This window comes from Procambarus clarkii, chromosome 6 (genome assembly GCF_040958095.1).
Source record: "Procambarus clarkii isolate CNS0578487 chromosome 6, FALCON_Pclarkii_2.0, whole genome shotgun sequence".
Lineage (NCBI taxonomy): Eukaryota > Metazoa > Arthropoda > Malacostraca > Decapoda > Cambaridae > Procambarus > Procambarus clarkii.
Window position 1 is genome coordinate 32,074,463 of NC_091155.1, and position 19,423 is coordinate 32,093,885.

General features: G+C 48.8%; 1 protein-coding gene across 1 annotated transcript in view; it reads right to left on the reverse strand.

The window, feature by feature from the left end:
- LOC138355791 (autotransporter adhesin BpaC-like) overlaps positions 1 to 19,015 on the reverse strand; it is a 21,360-nt gene extending 2,345 nt beyond the window's left edge. Inside the window, exons 1-2 of the mRNA XM_069311319.1 lie at positions 18,955 to 19,015; positions 2,288 to 2,462 (exon numbers count right to left, since the gene is read on the reverse strand). Coding sequence (XP_069167420.1) covers positions 2,288 to 2,462; positions 18,955 to 19,015 — 236 coding nt within the window. The remainder of the gene's footprint in view (positions 1 to 2,287; positions 2,463 to 18,954) is intronic.
- Positions 19,016 to 19,423: the final 408 nt, after the last annotated feature.

Sequence of the window (19,423 nt, forward strand, 5' to 3'; positions counted from 1 at the left end):
GGTGACAGGAAACACTGCCAAATTGTTCCCACTTCGACTAGGATGCAAACCCTAGTCGACCCCTTCCCCGCCATACCCTTACTCCTCCTACCACCGCCCTCCCCCCCTCACCTGGGCCTCACCCCCACCCTCACCTGGGCCTCACCCCCCTCACCTGGGCCTCACCCCCCCCCCCCCCGTTCGAACATCACCTCCTTATTGTGGAAAAACCTGTGAACTACGACCCGGGAGAGGCATGTCTAGATAAGCTTATCCTCGCCACAAAGCTAAGCTAGGAGACAAAGAGTGTTCCATCCTATAGGGATAAGGTTCTTGGTCCTGTTGGGCCACAGAGCTGTATCCCATCCGGTTTCATTCTTCATGTTGAGTAATCGAGCCGAGATTCAAGCCATTATCCAAACGTTAGATGATAACTTGAGTTAATACGTCATCAGTGTTGCTCCAGCGCCTGATTAATTATTGATCAAATCAATCAATCATGAAGCTGGCCCACCGGGTCCCCCTCCCCCCCCCTCCTACCTAAATCCTCAAACTAACATGCCATTATAAAAACATAAATTTTGGTCTTTATGTGGCCGTGATATTGAACCATGTAGGGTGTGTGCACTCACCTATTGGGACTCACCTCTTTGTGCTTGTGGGGGTTGAGCTCTGGCTATTTAGTCCCGCTTCTCATCTGGCAATCAACTGGTGTACAGATTCCTGAAACTTGTACATCAGGTTGTGTGTGTGTGTGTGTTGTTACCTAGTTGTGCTTGTGGGGGTTGTGCTTCGGCTCTTTGGTCCCGCCTCTGAACTGTTAATCAACAGGTGTACAGTTCTAGATCCTTTTGGGCTCTTATTATGCTGACAGTTCCTGAGCCTATTGGGCTCTATCATATCTACACTTGAAACTGTGTATGGAGTCAGCCTCCACCACATCACTGCCTAATGCATTCCATTTACTAACTACTCTGACACTGATTTTTTTTGTAATGTCTTTATGGTTCAGTTAAAATCTCAGCTTCCACCTGTGTCTCCCTGTGCGAGTATCACCCGTGTTAAATAATCTGTTTTTATCAACTCTGTCAATTCCCCTGAGAATTTTCTAGGTGGTGATCATGTCTCCCCAAAGTCTTCTGCCTTCCAGTGACGTGAGGTGCAATTCACGCAGCCTTTCCTCGCAACTCATACCTCGTAGTTCTGGAACTAGTCTGGTGGCATACCTCTGACCCTTCTCCAGCTTCGTCTTATATTTGACAAGGTATGGACTCTATGCTGGAGCTGCACACTCCAAGATTGGTCTGATATATGTGGTATACAAAGTTCTAAATGATTCCTTACGCAAATGTTAAAGGCAGTTCTGGTGTTAGCCAGCCTTGCATTCGCCGCTGATATCCTCTTTATGTGGGTATCAGGAAACAGGTTCGGTGTGATATCAACTACATCCTTCTCTCTCTCCGTTTCATGGAGGAGTTCGTCTCCCGTTTGGTACCCTGTGTCTGGCCTCCTGATCCCTCCTCCTAACTTCATTACCTTGCATTTACTTGGGTTGAACTTTACTGTATGCTTGTGTGTGTGCCTGCGTGTGCATAGTTTGGTATTTTGGCTGTCTCTCAACTCCGAGTACTGGGAGTTCATCAACCGTCTCAACCATCAAACTAATGGCAAAAGTTGAAGTATTATAACAATTCGTGAACCCCCGTGTGGAGTCCACCTTCCACCATGTCTCTTCCCGCTCCTTCAACTTCCTCGCGGCCTTAACACTCAACATTTTTCATGATCAAATCCACAAGGGCCGTGACGTTCGAATCCTCGAATTCCACAAGGTTCGAATCCTCGTTACGGCCCTTGTGGAATTGTTCATTTGATGCATCACGTTAGTGTGATCTCTGTGTGTAATTTTTCATGATGTCTCTCAACTGTATGTTCAGCTTCCTGCTATTTTATCCTTGAACGTCGTGATCATGTCTCCTCTTCTTCTGCACTGTGGTCAGTTTGCTGTGTAGGTACGAGGGTAGGGATTTGCTTACGTGCATGTGTGAATGTGCATATTTATAGGTTTAGGTCTAGGTGTAGATGTGTGTGGGCATCCCTAATAATTTTAGACTTCGGTCCGTACCTGGAATAGGCTCAGGGAGTTCTTCTACTGCCCAAGGCTGATGTTGTGTTTGCTTTGTCATGTTTCCTAGACGCCAGGTTGTCTGGCATCATTATTCCCAGATCCTTTACCTGTTGTTTTCCTTCTGTGAGATGTGACTGGGTCTTGTAACCTGTGTTTCGTCTAAATCATTCAGTTTTACCATACCCAAGTATCTGGAATTTGACATTGTTAAACATCACGAGAATTTCCGTTGCCCACTCGAAGACTTTTATTGTCAGCTTGAAGTTTTCAACGTGTTCTACAGAAGTAATCTTCTCGCTGATTTTTGTATCGTCCGCAAAGGATGACACGAAGCTGTGACTTGTATTTTTGTCTATATCTGACAAGAGAATGGGAAACAGCAGTGGTGCAAAAACTGTGTTCTTGGATACAGAGCTTTTCACTGTACTTGTACTAAAGTTTGTGTAAAGACTTTTACACTTTAATTTTTATTTTTTATTATGCCCCGAAGGGCAAGTTTATTGGGTAGCGGCACTCATCCTATAAGTGAACATACCGCCATAGCAGCATGTACAGCACTCCCCAATTGGAAGAAAACCCGCTGGGTTCATCCTGTCACTTGTACCCAGACACAGCTGGGACTTGCTTGACTGTCTCAAGTGAACAGCTTACACAAGAAGAGTAACATTTGTCAACCCATAAAGTTTACGATATCTTGCAGGTGCAAAAATGGAGAAATCTTTAAAAAAAAAAAACATCTAAATATGACAGATAATACTTCCCTAAATCAAACAATGTGGGGTTTACTATGCTACACACATTTCTAATGTCTCTCAGGTGTTCACATTCACGAAGATAGTGGTCAAGGCGGTGTCCATCACTCTCGCCACAGATTCTGCAACTCCGCTGATCAACTGTTGTTTCCATTCCGAATATCGATGGATATTTGTATCCAAGACGGACTCTTGCCATTACTGACTCTCTCTCGCGGCCTTACTCTTTGCATTCCATTTGATAGGAAATTGAATATCTATCGCCCTACTTAGCCTGTTATTTCTGTTTATCTCACTTTATCCGTTATCACTCTACGGTCCCAGATATCAGATGTAAACATAAGTATGTGATCGTAAATGCAGGCTTGTGTGCAGGTTTGTGCTGTACTGTGGTGGAAGATACAGGTGTGTGCTGTACTGTGGTGGAAGATACAGGTGTGTGCTGTACTGTGGTGGAAGATACAGGTGTGTGCTGTACTGTGGTGGAAGATACAGGTGTGTGCTGTACTGTGGTGGAAGATACAGGTGTGTGCTGTACTGTGGTGGAAGATACAGGTGTGTGCTCTACTGTGGTGGAAGATACAGGTGTGTGCTGTACTGTGGTGGAAGATACAGGTGTGTGCTGTACTGTGGTGGAAGATACAGGTGTGTGCTCTACTGTGGTGGAAGATACAGGTGTGTGCTCTACTGTGGTGGAAGATACGGGTGTGTGCTCTACTGTGGTGGAAGATACAGGTGTGTGGTGGAAGATACAGGTGTGTGCTCTACTGTGGTGGAAGATACAGGTGTGTGCTGTATTGTGGTGGAAGATACAGGTGTGTGCTGTATTGTGGTGGAAGATACAGGTGTGTGCTGTACTGTGGTGGAAGATACAGGTGTGTGCTGTACTGTGGTGGAAGATACAGGTGTGTACTGTACTGTGGTGGAAGATACAGGTGTGAACTGTACTGTAGTGGAAGATACAGGTGTGTGCTGTACTGTGGTGGAAGATACAGGTGTGTACTGTACTTTGGTGGAAGATACAGGTGTGTACTGTACTGTGGTGGAAGATACAGATGTGTATCAAACAAAAAAACATTCAACAGACATTTAATATTAATATGGCGTGAAGTATTACCAACATATTTCTAGAGAGAAAGTTTTAAGTATATACGAACTTGTTTAAAACAATTGAACTCCATTCAAGATATATGTGGAGGGGTTTCTAGAGCACCTTGTATATATGTGGCCCCAGAGGACGGTCCAGGCTGTGACCCCCAGTCACAGCACCCAACACAATAGCGTCTCATTTACCTGTTTTATCATGTTTTGTACGGGAAATGTGGAAGCATTTAGGCAGTGGAGAGCCGTGGTGGGAGGAGCCGGGAGGCAGCGCCTCTCGCTGTCAACTTGGTCATGTGTTTTAGTAAGTTTTTATATTTTTACCGGCAAGTTTACCTTGAAGACTGCTGGAAAATTCATTCATTTGTAGCGGGGAACATGGTGATGTCTGGTGGGGGCGGGGGGGGGGGGGGGGGGTACACACACACACACACATACACACACACACACACACACACACACACATACACACACACACACACACACACACACACACACACACACACACACACACACACACACACACACATACACAGTCTCCACACACCACTATCGTTTTCCCCCTCCTCCACACTCACCAACAGTGGCAGGCACTGACACAGTGTGGCACTGACACAGTGTGTGGCACTGAGACAGTGTGGCACTGACACAGTGTGTGGCACTGACACAGTGTGTGGCACTGACACTGTGTGTGGTACGGACACAGTGTGGCACTGACACAGTGTGGCACTGACACTGTGTGTGGCACGGACACAGTGTGGCACTGACACAGTATGTGGCACTGAGACAGTGAGGCACTGACACAGTGTGTAGCACTGACACAGTGTGGCACTAACACAGTGTGTGGCACTGACACAGTGTGTGGCACTGACACAGTGTGGCACTAACACAGTGTGTGGCACTGACAGTGTGTGGCACTGACACAGTATGTGGCACTAACAGTGTGTGGCACTGACACTGTGTGTGGCACGGACACAGTGTGTGGCACTGACACAGTGTGGCACTGACACAGTGTGGCACGGACACTGTGTGGCACTGACACAGTGTGTGGCACTGACACAGTGTGGCACGGACAATGTGTGTGGCACTGACACAGTGTTTGGCACTGACACTGTGTGGCACTAACACAGTGTGTGGCACTGACAGTGTGGCACTGACAGTGTGGCACTGACACAGTGTGGCACTGACAGTGTGGCACTGACACAGTGTGGCACTGACAGTGTGGCACTGACACAGTGTGGCACTGACACAGTGTGTGGCACTGACACTGTGTGGCACTTACACAGTGTGTGGCACTGACACAGTGTGGCACTGACAGTGTGGCACTGACACAGTGTGTGGCACTGACACAGTGTGTGGCACTGACACAGTGTGTGGCACTGACACTGTGTGGCACTAACACAGTGTGTGGCACTGACACAGTGTGGCACTAACACAGTGTGTGGCACTGACAGTGTGGCACTGACACAGTGTGGCACTAACACAGTGTGTGGCACTGACAGTGTGGCACTGACAGTGTGGCACTGACACAGTGTGGCACTGACACAGTGTGGCACTGACAGTGTGGCACTGACACAGTGTGACACTGACACAGTGTGGCACTAACACAGTGTGTGGCACTGACACAGTGTGGCACTGACACAGTGTGGCACTGACACAGTGTGGCACTGACAGTGTGGCACTGACACAGTGTGACACTGACACAGTGTGGCACTAACACAGTGTGTGGCACTGACACAGTGTGGCACTGACACAGTGTGTGGCACTGACACAGTGTGTGGCACTGACACAGTGTGGCACTGACACAGTGTGTGGCACTGACACAGTGTGTGGCACTGACACAGTGTGGCACTGACACAGTGTGTGGCACTGACACAGTGTGTGGCACTGACACAGTGTGGCACTGACACAGTGTGGCACTGACACAGTGTAGCACTGACACAGTATGGCACTGACACAGTGTAGCACTGACACAGTGTGGCACTGACACAGTGTGTGGCACTGACACAGTGTAGCACTGACACAGTGTGTGGCACTGACAGTGTGTGGCACTGACACAGTGTGGCACTGACACAGTGTGGCACTGACACAGTGTAGCACTGACACAGTATGGCACTGACACAGTGTAGCACTGACACAGTGTGGCACTGACACAGTGTGTGGCACTGACACAGTGTGGCACTGACACAGTGTAGCACTGACACAGTGTGTGGCACTGACACAGTGTGGCACTGACACAGTGTAGCACTGACACAGTGAGGCACTGACAGTGTGGCCCTTCCCCAACCCCCTCCCCAACTCCCTCCCCAACCCCTTCCCCAACCCCTCCCCAACCCCCTCCCCAACCCCTTCCCCAACTCCTTCCCCAACCCCCTCCCCAACTCCTTCCCCAACCCCCTCCTCATCCCCTTCCCCAACCCCTTCCCCAACCCCCTCCCCAACCCCTTCCCCAACCCTTTCCCCAACCCCTTCCCCAATCCCCTCCCCAACCTCCTCCCCAACCCCCTTCCCCAACCCTCTTCCCCAACCCCCTTCCCCAACCCCCTTTTCCCAACCCCCTCCCCAACCCCTTCCCCAACCCCCTCCCCAACCCCTTCCCCAACCCCCTTCCTAAACCCCCTTTTCCCAACCCCCTTCCCCAACCCCCTCCCCAACCTCCTCCCCAACCCCCTTCCCCAACCCCCTCCCCAACCCCCTTTTCCCAACCCCCTCCCCAACCCCCTTCCCCAACCCCCTCCCCAACCCCCTCCCCAACTCCCTCCCAACCCCCTCCCCAACCCCTTCCCCAACCCCTCCCCAACCCCCTCCCCAACCCCTTCCCCAACTCCTTCCCCAACCCCCTCCCCAACTCCCTCCCAACCCCCTCCCCAACCTCTTCCCCAACCCCCTCCCATTAGTGCCCCTTACCCCCACACTTTACGCTGACCTTATAGCGAGGAAGAAAGCCTAACAAACAAAGCCAGATAAGCTGGAACATAAACAAGAACAAAGCAACATTTATTACTTAATTCATCCCTACATTTCTTTATTTCATTTTCAGTCCAAATTTATGGTTTTCAAAGTTTCTTTTGAATAATCTTTCTCTAATTATTGTATATTTTGTGCCTCTTTCCCTTTCTCCCACTTCCTTCTTTTTCTGTTTTATTTTGCTACTTTTGCCTTTTCCTTCTCATCCTTTCCTTTCTCCTTCATCTTCTTCCTTCCCTTCCCACTACCCCCTCCCATTACCCCCTCCCTATCCCCCCTCCCATATCCCCCCTCCCATATCCCCCCTCCCATATCCCCCCTCCCATATCCCCCCTCCCATATCCCCCCTCCCATATCCCCCCTCCCATATCCCCCCTCCCATATCCCCCCTCCCATATCCCCCCTCCCATATCCCCCCTCCCATATCCCACGCTTCTGGACGACACCTCCCCGATCCCCTTCCATTATCTACTCCCCTGTCTTCTTTTTTCTCTGAACTCCTTTCCCATAATTCCAATTTTCTGCTCTCTCTCCCCTCCCATTCTTTCCCTACACCAGCCTCTCCCACCAGCTGCCTTCAGGAGAGGAGGAAGATTGTAACTCTGGGAGGAGAGTGTGTTGTGTTCCACCGCTGGGCACGAAGGGATAAGGCACACACACAGAGAAAGAGAGAGGGAAATCACAAGAGAAAGAGAGAGAGAAGAGAGAGAGAGAGAGAGAGAGAGAGAGAGAGAGAGAGAGAGAGAGAGAGAGAGAGAGAGAGAGAGAGATAAAAAGAAAGAGAGAGAAAGTGAGAGAGAGAGAGAGACAGAGAAAGATAAAGAGAGAGTGAGAGAAAAAAGATAGAGAGAGAGAACATCTACCAAAAAATGCATCTCTGTGACTCCAACATTATGTCTTGGGTGTGTAAGTAGCGAGTCTTTCAGGGCACTGGGAGGGAGCCCCGGGGTGGGAGGGGGGGGTGATGATAGTGAGGGGGCAGCAGGAGAGAGGGGGGGAGAGAGAGAGAGAGAGGGGGGGGAAGAGGGCGAGGGGAGAGAGCGGGAGAAAGTAAAAGAGAAAACATGAAAGATTCTTGTGGAGATAAAAATTGTGGATGGAGAGTAAAGTTGAGAAGAGAGAGGCTGGGGAGGAGGGAGAAAGGTAGGGGAGAAGTGAGAGAGGCTGGGAGGAGGAAGGGTAGAAGGTAAGGGGGGAGGGGGGGGACGGAAAGGACCAAAGAGTTCCCAAGCAATGCTCTTCATTTGTGACTCTTGGGCGTCTTGAGTCCCCCCCCTTCAAGGGAAGACCCCGCCTCTCCCGTCTCAGTGCCCTCTCCCCCCTCTACTTCACTGCCCCCCCCCCTCCTCCTCTTTACCTCCACCTTTCCCCTCCCTCCGCCGCTCTATCCAGCAGCCGGAGAAGGATATTAAGCGGGAATAGGGGCGGGGGGGGGGGGGGAGGGGGGGAGGTGCCGGGGTGAAGAAAAATTTTGAAGAGTGTGGTGAAAAAATAAGTATTAAGTGATTTTCCTTTTTCAACTGTGTGTGTGTGTGCGCGCACACACACACACACACACACACACACACATACACACACACATACACACACACACACACACACACACACACACACACACACACACAGTTACTACACAGTCATATAAGAAGAAAAATGTCGGTGAACGACCAAGTGACAAGACTAAGGAAGACAGAGGGGGCATATACTGAAAGTGACAAGGAAATCTGCGAGGCACTGAATGCTAGTTTCCATGGAGTGTTCACTACCGAGCCTGAGCAGCTCCCATTGTTGGAAGGGGTTACCCTAGATGAAAGGCTATCAGTTATAGAGGTGACAGCAGAGGAGGTAATGAAACATTTGACAACTCTAGATGCAACTAAAGCAGTTGGACCAGACAAAGTATCACCGTGGATACTAAAAGAAGCAGCGCAGGCCCTCAGCGTGCCTCTGGCAATGATCTTTAATGAGTCACTTATGTTGGGAGAATTGCCCAGTTGCTGGAAGAAGGCAAATGTCGTGCCGATCTTCAAGAAAGGTGATAGGGAGGAGGCACTTAACTATAGACCTGTATCACAGACAAGCATCCCCTGTAAAATACTGGAAAGAATAATTAGGCTATGACTGGTTGCACACCTGGAGAACATTAGGTTTGTGAACAAACATCAACATGGGTTCTGGACAGGGAAATCGTGCCTAACAAACCTTCTGGAATTCTATGATAAATTAACGAGGATAAGACAGGACAGAGATGGTTGGGCAGACTGCATATTTCTGGACTGCCAAAAAGCCTTTGATACAGTACCGCACATGAGACTGCTGTTCAAGCTCGAGAGGCAGGCGGGGGTGGGGGGGAAAGGTCCTAGCATGGATAAGGAACTACCTAACAGGAAGGAGCCAAAGAGTTACGGTAAGGGGCGAGAAGTCGGACTGGCGAACAGTAACAAGTGGAGTACCACAAGGATCGGTGCTGGGACCAATTCTGTTTCTATTATATGTTAACGACATGTTTACAGGAGTAGAATCCTACATGTCGATGTTTGCGGATGACGCAAAGTTGATGAGAAGAGTTGTGACAGATGAGGATTGCCGGATCCTCCAAGAGGACCTGAACAAGTTGCAGAGATGGTCAGAGAAATGGCTACTGGAATTCAACACGAGCAAATGTAAAGTTATGGAAATGGGACTAGGAGATAGGAGACCAAAGGGACAGTACACAATGAAGGGGAACAGCCTACCTGTGACGACGTGCGAAAGAGACCTGGGGGTGGACGTAACACCTAATCTATCTCCTGAGGCATATATAAATAGGATAACGACAGCAGCGTACTCTACACTGGCAAAAGTTAGAACATCATTCAGAAACCTAAGTAAGGAGGCATTTAGGGCGCTTTACACTGGCTACGTGAGGCCAGTCTTAGAGTATGCCGCCTCATCATGGAGTCCCCATCTGAAGAAGCATATAATGAAACTGGAAAAGGTTCAGAGGTTTGCAACGAGACTCGTCCCAGAGCTACGAGGGATGGGGTATGAGGAGCGCCTGAGGGAACTGTACCTTACGACACTAGAAAGAAGAAAGGAGAGGGGGGGACATGATAGGAACGTATAAAATACTCAGAGGGATTGACAGAGTGGACATAGACGAAATGTTCACACGGAATAGTAACAGAACGAGGGGACATGGATGGAAGCTTGAAACTCAGATGAGTCACAGAGATGTTAGGAAGTTTTCTTTTAGCGTGAGAGTAGTGGGAAAATGGAATGCACTTCAGGAACAGGTTGTGGGAGCAAATACTATTCATAATTTTAAAACCAGGTATGATAGGGAAATGGGACAGGAGTCATTGCTGTAAACAACCGATGCTCGAAAGGCGGGATCCAAGAGTCAATGCTCGATCCTGCAGACACAACTAAGTGAGTACAACTAGGCGAGTACACACACACACACACACACACACACACACACACACACACACACACACACACACATGGGATCACAATAAAGGCAAGTGAACTAAGGGAAAGAGCACAAGAAGTGAACCCAGATGTAATCGGACTCACTGAAACAAAACTCTCTGGAATCATAACGAATGTTGTATTTCCCCAGTAGTAAACAGTGATAAGGAAATAGAGGGAAGGTAGGGGAGGAGGTGGAGTGGCCCTACTCATGAGAAAGGAATGGAGTTTCAAGGAGATGGCTATCCCGGGCTGTGAGGGTTTCAGAGACTACATAGCAGGCACCATGACAATGGGAGGACCAAGAATAGTAGTAGCAGTAATATATAACCCTCCACCAAATGACAGAAGACCCAGTCAAGAGTTTGACAACAACAACATGGCACTATAATGTTAACACTATAATTGAGAGGGCAGCCTCTGCTGCCTGTAGAAATAGATCGCACCTGCTCATCATGGAGGACTTCAATCACGGAAGGATTGACAGGGAGAACAAGGAACCGCATGGAGGCGAGGATATGTGGAGAGTCAAACTATTGGAGGTGGTGACTAGAAACTTTTTAACCCAGCATGTCAGAGAGCCCACAAGGATGAGAGGAAATGTCGAACCAGCGAATCTCGACCTAGTCTTCACTCTGAACGACTCCGACGTAAGAGAAATCGGTTTTGAGGCCCCAGTAGGAATGAGCGACCACAGTATACTGGTGTTTGTGTACCTGATTGAAGAAGGGTTATTGAACTCGAGGAGGGATAGCGAAAACAAAAGGTTAGCATACCGATAGGGAAACTATGAGGAGATAAGAAAATTCCTAACAGATATAACATGGGAAACAGAGCTCAGGGGAAAGACGGCCCAAGACATGATGGACTACATCACGCAGAAGTGCAAGGACGCAGCAAACAAGTTTGTCCCAGTCCAAAAGGAAAACAGTGAAATGAAGATGAGAAACCCATGGTTTAATCAGAGATGTAGGCTAGCTAAGCAGCAAAGTAAAAGGGCATGGAGAAACTACAGGAATAACAGGACACTGGAGAGCAGAGAAAGATACCAGAATGCCAGGAATGAATATGTCAAGGTGAGAAGAGAGGCAGAAAGACAATACGAGAATGACATCGCAAGCAAGGCAAAGATTCAACCTAAATTGGTGCATAGCCACATCAGGAGAAAAACAACAGTAAAGGAACAGGTTATGAAATTAAGGATAGGGGCAGAAGGATTCACTACAAACGACAAGGAAGTGTGTGAGGAACTGAATAAGAAATTCCAGGAGGTCTTCACCTTAGAGCAAGGAGAAATTCCAGAGATAAGAGAGGGAATAGTTAACCAGGAACCACTGGAAGAGTTTGAGATTACCAGCGGGGAAGTAAGGAAGTGTTTACTAGAGTTGGATGTGACAAAGGCTATAGGCCCAGATGGAATCTCCCCTTGGATACCAAAGGAAGGAGCAGAAGAACTGTGCCTGCCACTCTCCATAGTGTATAATAAATCACTGGCAACAGAGGAACTGCCAGAAATTTGGAAAGCAGCTAACGTAGTCCCGATATACAAGAAAGGGGATAGACAGGAGGCACTGAACTAGAGGTCAGTGTCCCTAACCTGCATACCATGCAAGCTGATGGAGAAGATTGTGCGAAGAAAGCTAGTGGAACATCTGGAGCGAAAGAACTTTGTAACACAGCATCAACATGGGTTCAGGAATGGCAGGTCCTGTCTCTCAGGGTTACTTGAATTCTACGATCAGGCAACAAAAATCAGGCAAGAAAGAGAAGGGTGGGCTGACTGCATATTTTTGGATTGTCAGAAAGCGTTTGACACAGTACCACACAAAAGGCTAGTGAAAAAGCTGGAGATGCAGGCTGGAGTGAAAGGGAAGGTACTCCATAGGATAAAGGATTACCTAAGCAACAGGAGACAACGAGTCAGTGTGAGGGGTGAGGTCTCAGATTGGCGAGACGTTACAAGTGGAGTCCCGCAGGGGTCAGTCCTTGGACCTATACTGTTTCTGGTATATGTAAATGATCTCCCAGAGGGAATAGTCTCGTTTCTCTCAATGTTTGCTGATGATACAAAAATTATGAGGAGGATTGAAACTGAGGATGATAGTAGGAGGCTACAAGATGACCTAGACAGACTGAGTGAATGGTCCAACAAATGGCTGTTGAAGTTCAACCCGAGTAAATGCAAAGTAATGAAACTAGGTGGTGGAAATAGGAGGCCAAACACAGGATACAGAATATGAGATGAAGTACTTAATGAAACGAGCAGAGAGAAAGATCTAGGAGTTGACATCACACCAAACCTGTCTCCTGAAGCCCACATAAAAAGTATAACGTCTGCGGCATATGCGAGGCTGGCTAACATCAGAACAGCGTTCAGGAACCTGTGTAAGGAATCATTCAGAATCTTGTACACCACATATGTAAGACCAATCCTGGAGTATGCGGCCCCAGCATGGAGCCCGTACCTTGTCAAGCACAAGACGAAGCTGGAAAAAGTCCAAAGGTATGCCACTAGACTAGTCCCAGAACTAAGAGGCATGAGTTACGAGGAAAGGCTGCGGGAAATGCACCTTACGACACTGGAAGACAGAAGAGTAAGGGGAGACATGATCACAACCTACAAAATCCTCAGAGGAATCGACCGGGTAAACAAGGATAAACTATTCAACACTGGTGGGACGCGAACAAGGGGACACAGGTGGAAACTGAGTACCCACATGAGCCACAGAGACGTTAGAAGGAACTTTTTCAGTGTCAGAGTAGTTAACGGATGGAATGCATTAGGCAGTGATGTGGTGGAGGCTGACTCCATACACAGTTTTAAATGTAGATATGATAGAGCCCAGTAGGCTCAGGAATCTGTACACCAGTTGATTGACAGTTGAGAGGCGGGACCAAAGAGCCAAAGCTCAACCCCCGCAAGCACAACTAGGTGAGTACAACTAGGTGAGTACACACACACACACACACACACACACACACACACACACACACACACACACACACACACACACACACACACACACACATTTTCCGCTAAAGGTATCATAATTTCTTGGACCTTGCTCCACACACTAAGGATTTATACTGCATTTCAGTATCAGCGCCCCGCCGAGTGGGGCGGCCCTCCCTCCCTCCCTCCATAAGGAAAGAATGACACGGCGTCCCCCATCAAAGAACCAGCCGTCAGTAGAGGTCGCATAGAACCCAAAACGGCGCATTTTCCCCCCTCTTGTAGGTTAGGCCTCCCTGACTCCACTAAAAGCCCGCGCCACGGGTTGGGGTGGGGTGGTGGGGGGAAGTGGGGTGTGGGGTGGGGGGGGAGATCGATGTTACTAATGGAAGAGCCTCATTCTCGATACTCCCGCTTCCTGGGGCACCCCCACCCCCCCTTCCCTCCCCCTACTCACCCCCACCCCTTCCCTCCCCTCCTCTTATACACTACAACCCCAGAAACCCCCAACCCCACCCTCCTCCCCTGCTCCAGACCCCTTACAAAAATCATAAGTTTTCTTACTGCCCTTCGTCATTTTTCTTTTTGGTTTTAAGATGCGAGTGTGTTCGTCTGTCTCAGATCTGTCTCTTATTTCTGTTCGACTCTCTGTCTGTCTGTCTGTGTCTGTCTGTCTGTCTGTCTGTCTGTCTGTCTGTCTGTCTGTCTGTCTGTCTGTGTCTGTCTGTCTGTCTGTCTGTCTGTCTGTCTGTCTGTCTGTCTGTCTGTCTGTCTGTCTGTCTGTCTGTCTGTGTCTGTCTGTCTGTCTGTCTGTCTGTCTGTCTGTCTCTGTCTGTGTCTGTCTGTCTGTCTGTCTGTCTGTCTGTCTGTCTGTCTGTCTGTCTGTCTGTCTGTCTGTCTGTCTGTGTCTGTCTGTCTGTGTCTGTCTGTCTGTCTGTCTGTCTCTCTCTCTCTCTCTCTCTCTCTCTCTCTCTCTCTCTCTCTCTCTCTCTCTCTCTCTCTCTCTCTCTCTCTCTCTCTCTCTCTCTCTCTCTCTCTCTCTCTCTCCCTCTCTCTCTCTCTCTCTCTCTCTCTCTCTCTCTCTCTCTCTCTCTCTCTCTCTCTCTCTCTCTCTCTCTCTCTCTCTCTCTCTCTCTCTCTCTCTCTCTCCCTCCCTCCCTCTCTCTCTCTCTCTCTCTCTCTCTCTCTCTCTCTCTCCCTCTCTCTCTCTCTCTCTCTCTCTCTCTCTCTCTCTCTCTCTCTCTCTCTCTCTCTCTCTCCCCCTCTCTCTCTCCCTCTGTGATGAGTGTAGATAAGGGAACATTATGGGTCTAAATATAAGTGCCTGGGAGTGTGGATAACAATGTGGGTGTTTTCTGCTTGATTGTTCTTCTTGGGTGTTCTGTTCATCCTGTTCATCTCTGTTCTCTTTGTTCATCTCTTCAAATTCCCTTTCTATGCTACTCTACTCTCACAACACACTACCACTACCATCACCACCACGCATACCACCAGTATCATTACCATCACTTCCCATACCACCACCACCCATACCACCACTACCACCACCACCACTACCACCACTACCACCACTACCACCACCACCACCACTACCACCACCACTATCGTCACTAATAGCTTTCCGTAACAACAATCACACACAGAATGGAATGACCTAAAGGAACAGGTTGTAGAGGCACACACCATTCACAACTTTAAAAGGCAGGTATGATAGACAAATAGGTCGGAGTCATTGCCTTAGACAACCGGCGGCTAGAAAAGCGGGGTCCAGGAGCGAGAGCTAGAACTCTCCCCCCCCCCCGTCTCATCCCAAATCCTTATCCTCACATTCCTTCCTAGTGTTACATAGTCGTAATGGCTTAGTGCTTTATCCTGATAATTACCGTATCTTCTTCGCATACTTTCTTATCCTTCTCAGTGGGAGGGAGGGGGGGGGACTCCCTCGTTTTGTGGAGTCTGATCACCTGGTTTCTCAGGGTGTTGAAAGGGCTACAGAGTAGTTTAGGCTGCGCTGAGCCTGACAGGGGGAACGGGGGGGGGTCTGAGGGTTGAGTGGACAGCGCTCGGGATTTGTAGTTCTAAGATTCCGGGTTCGATCCCCGGCGGAGGCGGAAACAAATGGGCAGAGTTCCTTTCTCCTGTTCACCTAGAGGTGAACTGTGAAGTACCTGCGAGTTAGACAGCTGCTACGAGCTGCTTCCTGGGGGATGTGTAACAAAAAAGGTGGCCTGGTCGAGGACCGGGCCGCAGGGACGCTAAGCCCCGAAATCATCTCAAGATAACTTGAAGAAGATAGCTTTGGTTGCTATGTCACTCTCCCACGTCTTTGCTGCAACTCGAAGTTTGTGTGTCTGGCCCCTTTGTGTGGATCGAGGCTTCCATCTGTGCTGTCTTCTATATGTCTTGTACACCCTTGTGCTGTTTCTTGATTCCATTGTTGCAGAGGAGAGGTGTGAACCCTTCCTCAGCTTGTGTGAGTTAGCTTCTCAAGTGGCCCATTATGTCCTGTGGTGAGTTATCCTCTGTTGTTTCCCCTCATCATATTCCCTCTCCACGAGTCCTCTGATCTTCTGGTATTTCCCTTCCGGTATGCTGGCCCTGTCCCTCTCCCCCCCCCCTTCCTTTACCCTTCCCCTCCCCCCTCCTCCCCCTCTCCTCCCCTCCCTTTAGCCTCCCCCCTCCTCCCCCTCCCCCCTCCTGCTGGCCACTGTAGTCTCCAGTGTCACTGTAAGCGAAGACTTACACACAGTGGCCACTAACTACTGTTGGCCCTCATAGTCGGTGTTGCTCACGTCCATCTCACTGTGGGTGTGTCGGTCAGCTCACGCCACGAAACTACGACGTTGCTACAACGTTCGAACAGGATGTAACGCCTTAAAAGTTGCAGCAACTATCTTAACACATTATAACAACTAACTCATAAAAACCTTCCAACACAATGTAACAACTTTTGTAACAAGTTGTAACAAGGTAGTAACCGTGACGTTGTGTGTTTGTAGGGTCTGCATGGTCACCTCAGCTTCATGTTTCCTCAATGACATTTCGATCCCTGACCGTCCAAACGGTTGGGCACCATTCCTTCCCCTCCGTCCCATCCCCAATCCTTATCCTGACCCCCTTCCCAGTGTTATATAGTCGTATTGGCTTGGCGTGCTCTCCTGATAGTTCTCATCCTCCCTGACCTTCTGCGCTAGGAAGTTCATCACTACTGCTTCTTTAACCTCAGCTCTCCAGGTCTCATTTCCTCATTTAAGGTCCATGGTTCCCCAAGTCAATTTGGCTACGATTGAAGTGGAGTGTTACTAGGAGCTGTGATCTCAGTTTATGGAGGTGTCTGCCACCCCGTGTGGGATATTCCTGCCACCCTGTGCGGGATATTCCTGCCACCCCGTGTGGGATATTCCTGCCACCCCGTGTGGGATATTCCTGCCACCCCGTGTGGGATATTCCTGCCACCCCGTGCGGGATATTCCTGCCACCCCGTGTGGGATATTCCTGCCACCCCGTGTGGGATATTCCTGCCACCCTGTGCGGGATATTCCTGCCACCCCGTGTGGGATATTCCTGCCACCCCGTGTGGGATATTCCTGCCACCCCGTGTGGGATATTCCTGCCACCCCGTGTGGGATATTCCTGCCACCCCGTGTGGGATATTCCTGCCACCCCGTGTGGGATATTCCTGCCACCCCGTGTGGGATATTCCTGCCACCCCGTGTGGGATATTTATGTCTGCTTTTACTTGTACACACTTCCCATGCTCTTCTTGAGGAGGGGGAGGAGGGGGGGGGCGGGGCTAGATCACAGCCACTACAACGTTCTTATCGTCAAACAAAATGATGTGTGTGTGTGTGTGTGTGTGTGTGTGTGTGTGTGTGTGTGTGTGTGTGTGTGTGTGTGTGTGTGTGTGTGTGTGCTTGCGGGGGTTGAGCTTTGGCTCTTTGGTGTGTATGTATGTGCGCGAATTCTTACACATGTATAGACACCTATAGGTGTGCTATCATGACAGATATCAGCTCCTGGACCCCGTCTTTCATTTGTGGTCACTTATTACAAGGGATAACTTCGCTTCTAGGGAGGGCTTTCAGCTCGTGGGCACCGATTCTCAACTTCCAACCAACTGGTTTACAGGCTTCTGAACCTTTTGGGTTAACTCAAATCTTCATTTGAATCCTAGTTGATCACGCCTCGTGGCTAGCACTCCATGGAAGACGGACTATTCGTGACGTCGATCTGTTGACATTCAGCAGGAGTCACTCCATGTTTATGGAGTGAGTTTATGGAGTGACTCCATGTTTATGGAGTGACTCTAGCTGAATTTGGCCAGTATTTGGACACTAGTTTGTCCAAATACTGGCAAAGCTTTCTCGTACAGATGAATTTCTTCAATTGGTGTATTTCAGCCGACAGTATAGTCTTGTGTTTTCTATCCCACTCAAAAGTTTTCCCTTCCATTTAATACCCTTTTTTATTTGATATATATAAGAGTTCTTAGATTCTTGTACAGCCACTAGTACGCGTAGCCTTTCGGGCAAGTCCTTAATCCTATGTTCTCTGGAATACGACCCCCGCGAAGAATCGTTTTTACAACCAAGTACCGAAATTTTAGCGAAGTATCCAAAATTTGCTTACTGTAGGTAATGCATGCACATGACTGTAAAGCTGCCGCCCAGTTGGGTGGGTGTGGAGCACATGACTGTAATGCTGCCGCCCAGTTGGGTGGGTGTGGAGCACATGACTGTAAAGCTGCCGCCCAGTTGGGTGGGTGTGGAGCACATGACTGTAAAGCTGCCGCCCAGTTGGGTGGGTGTGGAGCACATGACTGTAAAGCTGCCGCCCAGTTGGGTGGGTGTGGAGTACATGATGTAAAGCTGCCGCCCAGTTGGGTGGGTGTGGAGAACATGACTGTAAAGCTGCCGCCCAGTTGGGTGGGTGTGAAGCACATGACTGTAAAGCTGCCGCCCAGTTGGGTGGGTGTGGAGCAAGACTAGTAACTGTGTGACTCACCATAGATGTAAAGTGCCTTGTATAGTGACTGTTGTGAACCTCTTGTTGAATCACTTGTGACATAAAAGATTATTAATGTGTGTATTTGTGTGGGTGATTAATTATGTACGTGTATGTATATAAGTAACCGTATATATATGTACATGTATGTATGAGTATGTGTACATGTATATATAACATTAATAATTGTGTAACTAGCGTCAAAAGATTGTTATTTGCTTAGCTAAACGAACTAGAGGGTTCAGTTCCTGAACCGATTATGTGCCTCTGTAACCCTTTACACCACCGCCCACGGGATGGGTATGGGGTGCATAATAAAGAAAGAAATTGAATTGAATTATTGTTGAGTTAAACAGAGGCTACAGTTAAGGATTTGCTGGGCGCAAATCCTCCCCGGCCAGGATAGGAACCCATGACAAAGCTCTCACGGAACGCCAGGCGAGTGTCTTACCGCTACACCACGGACACTATTTGTGTCCGGCCTCCTGTGGCCAGCACCGTTTCATTACATTGCATTTGCTAGAGTTGAAGTTTAGCTGCCACTTGTTATAATAATTGTTCCGAGTCCACTTGTTCCAACATTTTCTGTCTCTCTCATCTTCCCGTTTGGCATTTCTTACCCTCGTATTCATTCTTGCTATCGTTCTCCCTCTCGTTCTTCGTCTGTCTGTCTCCTATCATCCTCCGTGTTCTTCCCATCTCTCCTATCATCCTCCATTCTTTTCTCCTTCATAGTTTCCTAATTTCTTCCATCAATCATCTCCCTGTTACACTGCAGCTCTACTTATCCTTTCTTCTTCTTCCTATCTCTCTCTTCCTCCTATCTTCTTCCTTCTGCCTTACTCCCTTCCTCACCCCTTCCTCCTGCATTCATTTGATCACATTCTCCTCTTTCCTCTCTCCCTCTCTCTTGTCTAATATTCTTTACCTCTTCCACGGTTTCTACCTTGCTCCCCTCCCTCATTTATGTGTCTCATCTTCATTCGTTCTTCCTGCGTTAATTCTTTCTGTTCTTTCCCTTCACCCTTATCTCCCTGCCCCCTCTTCCTCTTCCTCTTCCATCAGTCTTAGTCTTGCTATCCTCCAGGC